Source organism: Lampetra planeri, unplaced genomic scaffold, assembly GCF_965212315.1.
Source record: "Lampetra planeri unplaced genomic scaffold, kcLamPlan1.2.h2 scaffold_1873, whole genome shotgun sequence".
NCBI lineage: Eukaryota > Metazoa > Chordata > Hyperoartia > Petromyzontiformes > Petromyzontidae > Lampetra > Lampetra planeri.
Genome location: NW_027614620.1, coordinates 1 through 17,398, shown reverse-complemented (window position 1 = coordinate 17,398; position 17,398 = coordinate 1). Strand labels below are relative to the sequence as shown.

Here is a 17,398-nt window from a genome sequence, read left to right as displayed (position 1 = left end):
TGTGAGTGTGTCTGCGTGTCTGTGAGTGTGTCTGCGTGCGTGTGTGTCTGTGTGTGTGCGTGTCTGCGTGCGTGTGTGTCTGTGTGTGTGCGTGTCTGCGTGTGTCTGTGTGTGTGCGTGTCTGTGTGCGTGTGTGTCTGTGTGTGTGCGTGTCTGCGTGCGTGTGTGTCTGTGTGTGTGCGTGTCTGCGTGTGTCTGTGTGTGTGCGTGTCTGTGTGCGTGTCTGTGTGCGTGTGTGTCTGTGTGTGTGTGTGTCTGTGCGTGTGTGTGTCTGCGTGTGTGTGTCTGTGTGTCTGTGTGTGTGTGTGTCTGCGTGTGAGTGTGTCTGCGTGCGTGTCCGTGTGCTGACCTTGGAGTCCGTGAGGTCGGCCCACTTGAGGATTTCCGTGTAGACCTCCTGAAGAGCTGCCCGATCAGCAGCATCATCAGCAGCGCCGTCACCAGCAGCAGCAGCAGCAACAGCAGCAGCAGTACCAGCATCATAAACCGCAGCAGCAGCAGAATCATCATCATCAGCAGCATCGTCATCATCAGCAGCAGCAGCTAACACAACAGCGGATTCACCACCGCCACCACTACCACCACCATCATCATCAGCAGCAGCAGCAGCTAACACAACAGCAAAATCACCACCAACACCACCACCATCATCAGCAGCCTTTGCCGACAACGATGGCGGTGGCGATGACGCTGCTGATGATGATGACGACGACGACGACGATGACGACGACGTTTCGATGATGACCTCAATGTGCCCTGCTATGTCCACCACAACTTCCGACGCCGCCGCCGCTGATGATGATGATACTGCCGCTGATGATGATGATGATTCTGACAGCGACACCGCTGACGCTGCTGCTGATGCTGATACTGCCGCCGCTGATACTGCCGTGATGCTGCTGCTGCTGCTGATGATGCTGCTGATGATGATGATGATGAGGAGGAGGAGGAGGCTGGGATCAAGGCGAGGTCCGTCGGGGTGGGACGTGCCGACAGGATGCGGTCAGCAATCGCCAAACCCTTGCGGCACAAAACCTCCACCAGCAGAGACCTGCGGCGCTCCATCTCACTGGGGGATGACAGACAACAACCAACACAACCACCACAACCACAACAACAACAACCAGGTTAACCAACACAACCACCACAACCACAACAACAACAACCAGGTTAACCAACACAACCACCACCACCACAACAACCAAATCAACCACAACAATCGGCACAACAACCCCCCCACCAACACGACCCACGGTGACCCCAGCGACCGACACGACCCACGGTGACCCCAGCGACCGACACGACCCACGGTGACCCCAGCGACCGACACGACCCACGGTGACCCCAGCGACCGACACGACCCACGGTGACCCCAGCGACCGACACGACCCACGGTGACCCCAGCGACCGACACGACCCACGGTGACCCCAGCGACCGACACGACCCACGGTGACCCCAGCGACCGACACGACCCACGGTGACCCCAGCGACCGACACGACCCACGGTGACCCCAGCGACCGACACGACCCACGGTGACCCCAGTGACCGACACGACCCACGGTGACCCCAGCGACCGACACGACCCACGGTGACCCCAGAGACCGACATGACCCACGGTGACCCCAGCGACCGACATGACCCACGGTGACCCCAGAGACCGACATGACCCACGGTGACCCCAGAGACCGACATGACCCACGGTGACCCCAGCGACCGACATGACCCACGGTGACCCCAGTGACCGACATGACCCACGGTGACCCCAGTGACCGACATGACCCACGGTGACCCCAGAGACCGACACAACCCACGGTGACCCCAGCGACCAACACGACCCATGGTGACCCCAGAGACCGACATGACCCACGGTGACCCCAGAGACCGACACGACCCACGGTGACCCCAGAGACCGACACGACCCACGGTGACCCCAGAGACCGACATGACCCACGGTGACCCCAGAGACCGACACGACCCACGGTGACCCCAGAGACCGACATGACCCACGGTGACCCCAGCGACCGACACAACCCACGGTGACCCCAGAGACCGACATGACCCACAGTGACCCCAGCGACCGACACGACCCATGGTGACCCCAGAGACCGACACGACCCCACGGTGACCCCAGCGACCGACACGACCCACGGTGACCCCAGAGACCGACACGACCCACGGTGACCCCCAGCGACCGACACGGCCCACGGTGACCCCAGCGACCGACACGACCCACGGTGACCCCAGAGACCGACACGACCCACGGTGACCCCCAGAGACCGACATGACCCACGGTGACCCCCAGCGACCGACACGACCCACGGTGACCCCCAGAGACCGACACGACCCACGGTGACCCCCAGAGACCGACATGACCCACGGTGACCCCAGAGACCGACACGACCCACGGTGACCCCAGAGACCGACATGACCCACGGTGACCCCCAGCGACCGAAATGACCCACGGTGACCCCAGCGACCGACACGACCCACCGGTGACCCCCAGCGACCGACCACGACCCCACGGTGACCCCTGACCTCTTGAGGGCCGAGGCTTCGGGCCGAGCGTCGTTCTTGAGGCCGAAGAAGGATGAGAGGGCGACGCGGTCGACCAGCGACAGGACGAGGTCACAGGCCGCCACCACCTCGCCCAGACGCTGGACACGCTCCTAGCGGGGACATCGTCGTTACCATCGTTACCATCGTTGTTACCATCGTCACCATCGTCATCATCGCCGTTACCAGCGACAGGACGAGGTCACAGGCCGCCACCACCTCGCCCAGACGCTGGACACGCTCCTAGCGGGGTGGCGGGGCATCGTCGTTACCATCGTTATCATCGTTACCATCGTTACCGTCGTTACCATCGTTAACATCGTCATCATAGACAGCACGAGGTCACAAGACGCCACCACCTCGCCCAGACGATGGACACGCTCCTAGCGGGGGGGCGGGGCATCGTCGTTACCATCGTTACCATCGTCGTTACCATCGTTACCATCGTCGTTACCATCGTTATCATTGTTGTTACCATCGGTGGTGGTGAGGGTGGTGAAGGTGATGATGAAGGTGAGTGTGGTGGTGAGTGTGGTGGTGAGTGTGGTGGTGAGTGTGGTAGTGAGTGTGGTGGTGAGTGTGGTGGTGAGTGTGGTGGTGAGTGTGGTGGTGAGTGTGGTGGTGGTGAGTGTGGTGGTGGTGAGTGTGGTGGTGGTGGAGTGTGGTGGTGGTGAGTGTGGTGGTGAGTGTGGTGGGTGAGTGTGGTGGTGAGTGTGGTGGTGAGTGTGGTGGTGAGTGTGGTAGTGAGTGTGGTGGTGAGTGTGGTGGTGAGTGTGGTGGTGGTGAGTGTGGTGGTGAGTGTAGTGGTGGTGAGTGTGGTGGTGAGTGTGGTGGTGGTGAGTGTGGTGGTGGTGAGTGTGGTGGTGGTGAGTGTGGTGGTGAGTGTGGTGGTGGTGAGTGTGGTGGTGGTGAGTGTGGTGGTGGTGAGTGTGGTGGTGAGTGTGGTGGTGAGTGTGGTGGTGAGTGTGGTGGTGAGTGTGGTAGTGAGTGTGGTGGTGAGTGTGGTGGTGAGTGTGGTGGTGAGTGTGGTGGTGAGTGTGGTAGTGAGTGTGGTGGTGAGTGTGGTGGTGAGTGTGGTGGTGGTGAGTGTGGTGGTGAGTGTAGTGGTGGTGAGTGTGGTGGTGAGTGTGGTGGTGAGTGTGGTGGTGAGTGTGGTGGTGAGTGTAGTGGTGAGTGTGGTGGTGAGTGTGGTGGTGAGTGTGGTGGTGAGTGTGTTAGTGAGTGTAGTGGTGGTGAGTGTGGTGGTGAGTGTAGTGGTGGTGAGTGTGGTGGTGAGTGTGGTGGTGAGTGTGCTGGTGAGTGTGGTGGTGAGTGTGTTGGTGAGTGTGGTGGTGAGTGTGGTGGTGAGTGTGGTGGTGAGTGTGGTGGTGAGTGTGGTGGTGAGTGTGGTGGTGAGTGTGGTGGTGAGTGTGGTGGTGAGTGTGGGGGTGAGTGTGGGGGTGAGTGTGGTGGTGAGTGTGGTGGTGAGTGTGGTGGTGAGTGTAGTGGTGGTGTGGTGGTGAGTGTGGTGGTGAGTGTAGTGGTGAGTGTGGTGGTGAGTGTGGTGGTGAGTGTAGTGGTGAGTGTGTTAGTGAGTGTGGTGGTGAGTGTGGTGGTGAGTGTGGTGGTGAGTGTAGTGGTGAGTGTGGTGGTGAGTGTGGTGGTGGAGTGTGGTGGTGAGTGTGTTAGTGAGTGTAGTGGTGGTGAGTGTGGTGGTGAGTGTAGTGGTGGTGAGTGTGGTGGTGAGTGTGGTGGTGAGTGTGTGGTGAGTGTGGTGGTGAGTGTGTGGTGAGTGTGGTGGTGAGTGTGGTGGTGAGTGTGGTGGTGAGTGTGGTGGTGAGTGTGGTGGTGTGTGGTGGTGAGTGTGGTGGTGAGTGTGGTGGTGGTGTGGGGGTGAGTGTGGGGGTGAGTGTGGGTGGTGAGTGTGGTGGTGAGTGTGGTGGTGAGTGTGGGGGTGAGTGTGGGGTGAGTGTGGTGGTGAGTGTGGTGGTGAGTGTGGTGGGAGTGTGGTGGTGAGTGTGGTGGTGAGTGTGGGGTGAGTGTGGTGGAGGTGTGGTGGTGAGTGTGGTGGTGAGTGTGGTGGTGAGTGTGGTGGTGAGTGTGGTGGTGAGTGTGGTGGTGAGTGTGGTGGTGAGTGTGGTGGTGAGGATGGTGGTGAGGATGGTGGTGAGCGTGGTGGTGGTGAGGGTGCTACCTTGTCAGCGGAGTCGAGCTGCTGGAGGCGAGCGAGGTGGAGTGGGAGGTGAGCCGGGAAGTCGACCTTCAGCTCCTCGTAGAGGGCACTGCTGGCGACACCCAGCCTGGCACGCACACGCACGCTCACCCACACGCTCACCCACACGCTCACCCACTCACTCGCTCGCCCACACGCTCGCCCACACGCTCGCTCACCCGCACGCTCACCCACTCACTCACCCACCCACCCACCCACCCACTCACCCACCCACTCACCCACCCACCCACCCACCCACCCACTCACCCACCCACCCACTCACCCACCCACCCCCACCCACTCACCCACCCACCCACCCACCCACCCACTCACCCACCCACCCAACCACCCACTCACCCACCCACTCACCCACTCACCCACTCACTCACCCACCCACCCACCCACCCACCCACCCACTCACCCAGCCACTCACTTCCCCAGCCAGCCACTCACCCACCCACCCACCCACTCACCCACCCACCCACCCCCACTCACTCACTCACTCACCCACCCACCCACCCAGCCACTCACTTCCCCAGCCAGCCACTCACCCACCCACCCACCCACTCACCCACCCACCCACCCACCCACTCACTCACTCACTCACCCACCCACCCACCCAGCCACTCACTTCCCCAGCCAGCCACTCACCCACCCACCCACCCACTCACCCACCCACCCACCCCACCCACTCACTCACTCACTCACCCACCCACTCACCCACCCACCCACTCACCCACTCACCCACCCACTCACCCACCCACCCACTCACCCACTCACCCACCCACTCACTCACCCACCCACCCACCCACTCACCCACCCACCCACTCACCCACCCACCCAGCCACTCACTTCCCCAGCCAGCCACTCACCCACCCACCCACCCACTCACCCACCCACTCACTCACTCACTCACTCACCCACCCACCCACCCAGCCACTCACTTCCCCAGCCAGCCACTCACCCACCCACCCACCCACTCACCCACCCACCCACCCACCCACCCACTCACTCACTCACTCACCCACCCACTCACCCACCCACCCACCCACTCACCCACTCACCCACCCACTCACCCACCCACCCACCCACTCACCCACCCACCCACCCACTCACCCACCCACCCACCCACCCACTCACCCACCCACCCACTCACCCACCCACCCACCCACCCACTCACCCACCCACTCACCCACCCACCCACTCACTCACCCACCCACCCACTCACTCACTCACCCACCCACCCACCCACCCACCCACTCACCCACCCACCCACCCACTCACTCACCCACCCACCCACTCACTCACCCACCCACCCACTCACCCACCCACCCACCCACCCACTCACCCACCCACCCACTCACTCACCCACCCACCCACCCACTCACTCACTCACTCACCCACCCACTCACCCACCCACCCACCCACCCACTCACCCACCCACCCACCCACCCACCCACTCACTCACCCACCCACTCACCCACTCACCCACCCACCCACTCACCCACCCACCCACCCAGCCACTCACTTCCCCAGCCAGCCACTCACCCACCCACCCACCCACTCACTCACCCACCCACCCACCCAGCCACTCACTTCCCCAGCCAGCCACTCACCCACCCACCCACCCACCCACCCACTCACTCACTCACCCACCCACCCACTCACCCACCCACCCACCCACTCACTCACCCACCCACCCACCCAGCCACTCACTTCCCCAGCCACCCACTCACCCACCCACCCACTCACCCACCCACCCACCCACTCACTCACCCACCCACCCACTCACTCACCCACCCACCCACTCACCAACCCACCCACTCACCCACCCACCCACCCAGCCACTCACTTCCCCAGCCAGCCACTCACCCACCCACTCACCCACCCACCCACCCACCCACCCACTCACTCACTCACTCACCCACCCACCCACCCAGCCACTCACTTCCCCAGCCAGCCACTCACCCACCCACCCACCCACTCACCCACCCACCCACAAACCCACTCACTCACTCACCCACCCACTCACCCACCCACCCACTCACCCACTCACCCACCCACTCACCCACCCACCCACTCACCCACTCACCCACCCACCCACCGACTCACCCACCCACCCACCCACCGACTCACCCACCCACTCACCCACCCACCCACCCACCCACCCACTCACTCACCCACCCACCCACTCACCCACTCACCCACCCACCCACTCACCCACCGACCCACCCACCCACCCAGCCACTCACTTCCCCAGCCAGCCACTCACCCACCGACCCACTCACCCACCCACCCACCCACTCACTCACTCACTCACCCACCCACCCACCCAGCCACTCACTTCCCCAGCCAGCCACTCACCCACCCACCCACTCACCCACCCACCCACCCACCCACCCACTCACTCACTCACTCACTCACCCACCCACCCACTCACCCACCCACCCACTCACCCACTCACCCACTCACCCACCCACCCACTCACCCACCCACCCACCCACCCACTCACTCACCCACCCACCCACTCACCCACTCACCCACCCACCCACTCACCCACCCACCCACATACTCACCCACCCACCCACTCACCCACCCACCCACCCACTCACCAACCCACCCACTCACCCACCCACCCACCCACTCACCCACCCACCCACTCACTCACCCACCCACCCACCCACCCACTCACCCACCCACCCACTCACCCACTCACCCACCCACTCACCCACCCACCCACCCACTCACCCACCCACTCACCCACCCACCCACCCACCCACTCACCCACCCACCCACTCACCAACCCACCCACTCACCCACCCACCCACTCACCCACCCACCCACCCACTCACCCACCCACTCACCCACTCACCCACCCACTCACCCACTCACCCACCCACCCACCCACTCACCCACCCACCCACCCACCCACTCACCCACCCACCCACCCACTCACCCACCCACCCACCCACCCACTCACCCACCCACCCACCCACCCACTCACCCACCCACTCACCCACTCACCCACCCACCCACCCACTCACCCACCCACTCACTCACCCACCCACCCACCCACTCACCTACCCACCCACCCACCCACTCACCCACCCACCCACTCACCCACCCACTCACCCACCCACCCAGCCACTCACCCACCCACTCACCCACCCACCCAGCCAGCCACTCACCCACCCACCCACCCAGCCACCCACTCACTCACTCACCCACCCACCCACTCACCCACCCACCCACCCACTCACTCACCCACCCACTCACCCACCCACCCAGCCAGCCACTCACCCACCCACCCACCCACCCACTCACCCACCCACCCACCCACCCACCCAGCCACCCACTCACTCACCCACCTACCCACCCACCCACTCACCCACCCACCCAGCCACCCACTCACTCACCCACCCACCCAGCCACTCACTTCCCCAGCCAGCCACTCACTCACCCACCCACTCACCCACCCACCCACCCAGCCCCCCACCCACCCACCCAGCCCCCCACCCACCCACCCAGCCCCCCACCCACCCACCCCCCCACCCACCCACCCACCCACTCACCCACCCACTCACCCACCCACCCACCCACTCACCCACCCACCCACCCACCCACTCACCCACCCACCCAGCCACTCACTTCCCCAGCCAGCCACTCACCCACCCACTCACCCACCCACTCACCCACCCACCCACTCACCCACCCACTCACCCACCCACCCACCCACTCACCCACCCACCCACCCACTCACCCACCCACCCACCCACTCACCCACCCACCCACCCACTCACCCACCCACCCACCCACTCACCCACCCACCCACCCACTCACCCACCCACCCACCCACTCACTCACCCACCCACCCACCCACCCACCCACTCACCCATCCACCCACTCACCCACCCACCCAGCCACTCACCCACCCACCCACCCACTCACCCACCCACCCACTCACCCACCCACCCAGCCACTCACCCACTCACCCACCCACCCAGCCAGCCAGCCACTCACCCACTCAACCACCCACCCACCCACTCACCCACCCACCCACCCACCCACTCACCCACCCACCCACCCACTCACTCACCCACCCACTCACCCACCCACCCACTCACCCACCCACCCACCCACCCACTCACCCACCCACCCAGCCAGCCACTCACCCACTCACCCACCCACCCAGCCACTCACCCACTCACCCACCCACTCACCCACCCACCCACTCACCCACCCACCCACCCACCCACCCACTCACCCACCCACCCACCCACCCACCCACTCACCCACCCACCCACCCACCAACCCACTCACCCACCCACCCACCCACCCACCCACTCACCCACCCACCCACTCACTCACCCACCCACCCACTCACCCACTCACCCACCCACCCACCCAGCCACTCACCCACCCACCCAGCCACTCACCCACCCACCCACCCACTCACCCACCCACCCACCCACTCACTCACTCACTCACCCACCCACTCACTCACTCACCCACCCACCCACTCACCCACCCACCCACCCAGCCAGCCACTCACCCACACACCCACCCACCCACCCAGCCACTCACCCACTCACCCACCCACCCACCCAGCCACTCACCCACTCACCCACTCACCCACCCACCCACTCACCCACCCACCCAGCCAGCCACTCACCCACTCACCCACCCACCCACCCAGCCACCCACCCACTCACCCACCCACCCACTCACCCACCCACCCACCCACCCACCCACTCACCCACCCACCCACTCACCCACCCACCCACCCACTCACCCACCCACCCACTCACCCACCCACCCACCCACTCACCAACCCACCCACTCACCCACCCACCCACCCACTCACCCACCCACCCACTCACCCACCCACCCACCCACCCACCCACTCACCCACCCACCCACTCACCCACCCACCCACCCACTCACCCACCCACCCACTCACCCACCCACCCAGCCAGCCACTCACCCACTCACCCACCCACCCACCCACTCACCCACCCACTCACCCACCCACCCACCCACTCACCCACCCACCCACTCACCCACCCACCCACCCACTCACCCACCCACCCACCCACTCACTCACCCACCCACCCACTCACCCACTCACCCACCCACCCAGCCACTCACCCACCCACCCAACCACTCACCCACCCACCCACTCACCCACCCACCCACCCACCCACCCACTCACCCACCCACCCACCCACCCACCCACTCACCCACCCACCCAGCCAGCCACTCACCCACCCACCCAGCCAGCCACTCACCCACTCACCCACCCACCCACCCAGCCACTCACCCACTCACCCACCCACTCACCCACCCACCCACTCACCCACCAACCCACCCACTCACCCACCCACCCACCCACCCACTCACCCACCCACCCACCCACCCACCCACTCACCCACCCACCCACCCACCCACTCACCCACCCACCCACCCACTCACCCACCCACCCACCCACTCACCCACCCACCCACTCACCCACCCACCCACCCACCCACTCACCCACCCACCCACTCACCCACCCACCCACTCACCCACTCACCCACCCACCCACTCACCCACTCACCCACCCACCCACCCACCCACTCACCCACCCACCCAGCCAGCCACTCACCCACTCACCCACCCACCCACCCAGCCACTCACCCACTCACCCACCCACTCACCCACCCACTCACCCACCCACCCACCCACCCACCCACTCACCCACCCACCCACTCACCCACCCACCCACCCACTCACCCACCCACTCACCCACCCACCCACCCACCCACCCACTCACCCACCCACCCACTCACCCACCCACCCACTCACCCACCCACCCACCCACTCACTCACTCACCCACCCACCCACTCACCCACTCACCCACCCACCCAGCCACTCACCCACCCACCCACTCACCCACCCACCCACCCACCCACCCACTCACTCACTCACTCACCCACCCACTCACCCACCCACCCACCCAGCCAGCCACTCACCCACACACCCACCCACCCACCCAGCCACTCACCCACTCACCCACCCACCCACCCAGCCACTCACCCACTCACCCACCCACTCACCCACTCACCCACCCACCCACTCACCCACCCACCCAGCCAGCCACTCACCCACTCACCCACCCACCCAGCCACCCACTCACCCACCCACCCACTCACCCACCCACCCACCCACCCACTCACCCACCCACCCACTCACCCACCCACTCACCCACCCACCCACCCACCCACTCACCCACCCACCCACCCAGCCACTCACTTCCCCAGCCAGCTGATCTTGAGGTCTCTGAGTGCTTCGTAGAACTCGTCGCTGGGGTCCCGTGGACGGTCGCGATCCCCACGGCCGCCGCTCTTGGGCTTGGACGGCGCCGCCACCAGGTGGTAGTAGAAGGGGAAGTTCTGAGACACACACACACTCACACACACACAGACACACACACACAGACACACTCACACACACAGACACACACACAGACACACACACACAGACACACACACAGACACACACACAGACACACACACAGACACACACACAGACACACACACACACAGACACACACTCAGACACACACACAGACACACACACACTCACACACACACAGACACACACACACTCACACACACACAGACACACACACTCACACACACACAGACACACACACACTCACACACACATACATACACACACACACTCACACACACACAGACACACACTCACACACAGACACACACACAGACACACACACACACACAGACACACACACAGACACACACACAGACACACACACAGACACACACACAGACACACACACAGACACACACACACACAGACACACACACACACAGACACACACTCAGACACACACACAGACACACACACACTCAGACACACACACAGACACACACACACTCACACACACACAGACACACACACACTCACACACACACAGACACACACACACTCACACACACACAGACACACACACACTCACACACACACATACACACACACACAGACACACACACACATACACACACACACTCACACACACACACACACACTCACACACACACAGACACACACACACTCACACACACACATACACACACACACAGACACACACACACACACACTCACACACACACACTCACACACACACACTCACACACACACAGACACACACACACTCACACACACACAGACACACACACACACACAGACACACACACAGACACACACACACAGACACACACACAGACACACACACACACTCACACTCACACACACAGACACACACACAGACACACACACACACACAGACACACACACACAGACACACACACACACAGACACACACACTCACACAGACACACACACACACACTCACACACACACAGACACACACTCACACTCACACAGACACACACACACTCACAGACACACACACACACACAGACACACACACACACACAGACACACACACACACAGACACACACAAACACACACAGACACACACACACAGACACACAGACACACACACGGAGACACAGGGTAAGATTCATTGTGTGTGACCGGATGAGACATCAGTAGATAATGAAGTTCTTAGACACGGAGACGAGACACGGACACACTGACAGACACGCACAGACAGACACAGACAGAGACACACAGACACACACACACAGACAGAGACACAGAGACACATGAGACACAGACAGAGACACACAGAGACACACAGACACACACACACAGACAGAGACACATGAGACACAGACAGAGACACACAGACACACACACACAGACAGAGACACATGAGACACAGACAGAGACACACAGAGACACACAGACACACACACACACAGACAGACACACAGACACGCACAGAGACACATACACACAGAGACACGGACACACACAGAGACACACGAATACATGAGACACACACAGAGACACCGACACACACAGAGACACACGGATACATGAGACACACACAGACACAGACACGGACACACACAGAGACACACGAATACATGAGACACACACAGAGACACGGACACACAAAGAGACACACAGACACATGAGACAGAGACACAGACAGAGACACAGACACGAGCGCACACACAGAGACACGTACACACACAGAGACACACAGAGACACACGGACACATGAGACACAGACACGGACACGCACAGAGACACACGGAAACATGAGACACAGACAGAGACACAGACACGGACACGCACAGAGACACACAGAGACACACACAGACAGAGACACTCAAAGAGAGAGAGTGGGTGGGTGAGTAGGTGGGTGGGTGGGTGGTTATGTAGGTGGTGAGTGGTGAGTGGTGAGTGAGTGAGTGAGTGGTGAGTGAGTGAGTGGTGAGTGAGTGGTGAGTGAGTGAATGGTGAGTGAGTGGTGAGTGAGTGAGTGGTGAGTGAGTGAGTGGTGAGTGAGTGAGTAGTGAGCGATTGAGCGAGTGAGTGAGTGGTGAGTGAGTGGTGAGTGAGTGAGTGGGTGAGTGAATGAGTGGGTGAGTGAATGAGTGGGTGAGTGAGTGAATGGTGAGTGGTGAGTGAGTGAGTGGTGAGTGAGTGGTGAGTGAGTGGTGAGAGAGTGAGTGAGTGCGTGAGTGAGTGAGTGGGCGAGTGAGTGGTGAGTGAGTGAGTGGTGAGTGAGTGAGTGAGTGGTGAGTGAGTGAGTGAGTGCGTGAGTGAGTGGTGAGTGGTGAGTGAGTGGTGAGTGAGTGGTGAGTGAGTGAGTGGTGAGTGAGTGAGTGTGTGAGTGAGTGGTGAGTGAGTGAGTGGTGAGTGAGTGAGTGGTGAGTGTGTGAGTGAGTGAGTGAGTGAGTGAGTGTGTGAGTGAGTGGTGAGTGAGTGAGTGGTGAGTGAGTGAGTGGGCGAGTGAGTGGTGAGCGAGTGAGTGAATAGTGAGTGAGTGAGCGAGTGAGTGAGTGGTGAGTGAGTGAGTAGTGAGTGAGTGAGCGAGTGAGTGAGTGGTGAGTGAGTGGTGAGTGAGTGAGTGAGTGGGTGAGTGAGTGAGTGGGTGGGTGAGTGAGTGGTGAGTGATTGGTGAGTGAGTGGTGAGTGAGTGGTGAGTGAGTGAGTGAGTGGTGAGTGAGTGAGTGGTGAGTGAGTGAGTGGTGAGTGAGTGGAATGGTGAGTGAGTGAGTGGTGAGAGAGTGAGTGAGTGGGTGAGTGAATGAGTGAGTGGGTGAGTGGGTGGGTGAGTGAGTGGGTGAATGAGTGGTGAGTGAGTGAGTGGGTGGGTGAGTGATTGGTGAGTGAGTGGTGAGTGAGTGGGTGAGTGAGTGAGTGAGTGGGTGAGTGAGTGTGTGAGTGAGTGGGTGAGTGAGTGAGTGAGTGGGTGAGTGAGTGAGTGGGTGGGTGAGTGAGTGAGTGAGTGGTGAGTGAGTGAGTGGTGAGTGAGTGGTGAGTGAGTGTGTGAGTGAGTGAGTGTCACTCACCACCCTCTTGCTCAGCTCGCTCTTAGACAGCGAGAGGGTCCCCTGGAGGTAGCAGCCTGGTGAGCTTCCCTTGGGGATCCTGGAAAGATGGGAGACATCAACACGAACTCACTCAGACACACACAGACACACACATAGACACACAGACACACAGACACACACATAGACACACAGACACACACTCACACACACAGACACACACACAGACACACACACACAGACACACACACAGACACACACAGACATACACACACACAGACTCACACTCACACACACACAGACATACACACACACAGACTCACACTCACACAGACACACACAACAACCGCCATTCGCCACTAAGTGGCGGTGACGTCACCACCACGCTTGTGCCAGGCCATGTGCACCTAGAGGCCACGTGAAGTGTCGAACGCCCGCTGGCAGGAGGTCACGGGTCAGACCCAGCAGGTGCCACGGTTCGACTGACTGAGATGACCGAGATGACTGGCTGATGCACCACCTGTGCCCCCTACTGTGCCAACTCGCTGCATTTTAGCCACCCGGCGCTCCGCTCGTTGTTGTGAGCGTCGCTCCTCCGCCCTCCGTTGTTGTTGGAGGGCGACTGCCTCCAACTGCCCAGTAGCGTCCTTCACGAGCCTCCTCCACTGAGGCCGATCTTGTCACCGCTGATACCAGTCATCGGCAAGTCCACTCAGCTCCACGTCCTCCTGTACCACATCACTCCATCTCTTCTCTAGCCCGTGCCGCGCCCGTTTAGCCCCCTCGATCCGGCCGAACAAAAGCAGTTTAGGCATGCGGTGGCTCGGCATGCGGGCTACATGACCCAGCCAACGCAGCCTTGCCTGCCGGAGGAGCTCACTGATGGGACTTTGCCCAGATCTTTCAAGGATTTGTGAGCTCCTCACACAATCCAGCCTGCAGGTTAAACCCAGGATGGATCGTAGGCAGGCCAGCCTAAATGTTTCCAACCGGCGAAAATGCACCATTAGGGGGGTCTACGTTTCGCAAGCGTATATAAGGGGGGGAATGACCGTGGCTGAGAAGACCTGAAGCTTCGTGCGGAGCGACAGACCAGGTAGCTTCCACACAGCGTTACGCAACCGATGAAAAGATATTGCCGCTCGACTAATTCGGAGTGAGACCTCTGCTGTCAAACCGGAGTCAGTCATGAGCACACTGCCCAGGTATGGGAAACTCTCCACTCTCTCCACTACTGCCCCCATTAGCTTCCCATTATATCTGTACCAAATGGAAATTCCCCCAGTACAGCTATTGAAGGCTTCACGAACTACGCGGTCAAAATAGATGTTAATTAATGTGGGAGCCAGAGGACATCCCTGTCGCACCCCAAGGTGTACAGGGAAAGGCTCCGACTCCCAGCCACGTAGTTTTACCCGGGCCCACTCACCATCATGAAGGTCCTTAATGATCGTGAGCAGAGGGTCAGGGACTCCGAAAGCACGAAGAACAACCCAGAGCCCAGGCCTACTGATGGTATCATAGGCCTTGACCAGGTCAATAAAGCAGAGATGCAGGTCTTGTTGGAATTCCCTACACCTCTGCTGTAGCAGACGGACAGAAAATATGGCATCTGTGCAGGACCGCCCTTTCCTGAAACCGCATTGGGGCTCCGCAAGCCTCTCCTCAGCGTGCCTGGCAAGGCGATCCAGGGGAGGGCGGCCAAACCCCAATTGGCTGACACAGACACACACACTGAACCACACACTGACACACACACACACATAGACACACACACACACAGACACTGATACACAAAGACACACAGTCACACACACAGACACACACACTGACACACACAAACACTGACACACACACATACACACAAACACATATAGACACACACACTGACACACACACATTGACAAACACACTCTCACACACACACACAGACACCCACACAAACACCCACTCACACACCCACCCACACCCATACACTGACACACACACTGACACACACACAGACACAAATAGACACACCCACCCACACACACCCACCCACACCCCCACACACCCACCAACCCACCCACCCCGCCCACTTCTCATCACACACACACACAATCACACACAGACACACACACTGACACACACCCACCCACACACTGACACACCCACCCACCCCCACATCTCCCCTCACTTCTCATCACCCACCCACACACACATAACACACAGACACACACACACAGACAAACACACTCTCACACACACACAGACACACACCCACCCACGCACCCATCAACTAACACACCCACCCACACACCCACCCACACCCATACACTGACACACATACACTGACATACAGACACAAATAGACACACACACAGACACACACCCACCCACACACACCCACCCACACACACCCCCAGCCCCACACCCACCCACCCAGCCCCACACCCACCCACCCACACACCCACCCACACACCCACCCACCCACACACCCACCCACACCCACCCACCCACCCACACACACCCACCCACCCACACACCCACACACCCACCCACACACCCACACACACACCCACCCACCCACCCACACACACCCACCCACACACCAACCCACCCACACACCCACCCACACACACCCACCCACACACCAACCCACCCACACACCAACCCACCCACACACCCACCCACACACCCACCCACCCACCCACACACCCACCCACCCACCCACCCACCCACCCACCCACACCCACCCACCCCGCTCACTTCTCATCACACACACACACACTCATACCCACACACCCACCCACCCACACACCCACCCACCCACACACCCACACCCCCACCCACCCACCCACACCCCCACCCACACCCCCACCCACCCACCCACACACCCACCCACACACCCACCCACCCACACACCCACCCACACCCCCACCCACCCACCCCGCTCACTTCTCATCACACACACACTCATACCCACACACCCACCCACCCACACACCCACCCACCCACACACCCACCCACACCCCCACCCACCCACACACCCACCCACACCCCCACACACCCACCCACACCCCCACCCACCCACCCACACCCCCACCCACACCCCCACCCACCCACCCACCCACACACCCACCCACCCACACACCCACCCACACCCCCACCCACCCACCCACCCACCCACAC

At 61.2% G+C, this 17,398-nt stretch overlaps 1 protein-coding gene across 1 annotated transcript; it reads right to left on the bottom strand.

Moving 5' to 3' along the window:
* Positions 1-937: 937 nt before the first annotated feature.
* On the bottom strand, positions 938-14,355 carry LOC144740056 (tripeptidyl-peptidase 2-like; the record flags this gene model as incomplete). Its single annotated transcript, XM_078622940.1, has 5 exons — positions 938-1,069; positions 2,538-2,798; positions 4,729-4,834; positions 11,039-11,178; positions 14,249-14,355. Coding segments are annotated over 4 exons (524 nt in total), but the record flags the coding sequence as incomplete, so codon positions are not given.
* Positions 14,356-17,398: the final 3,043 nt, after the last annotated feature.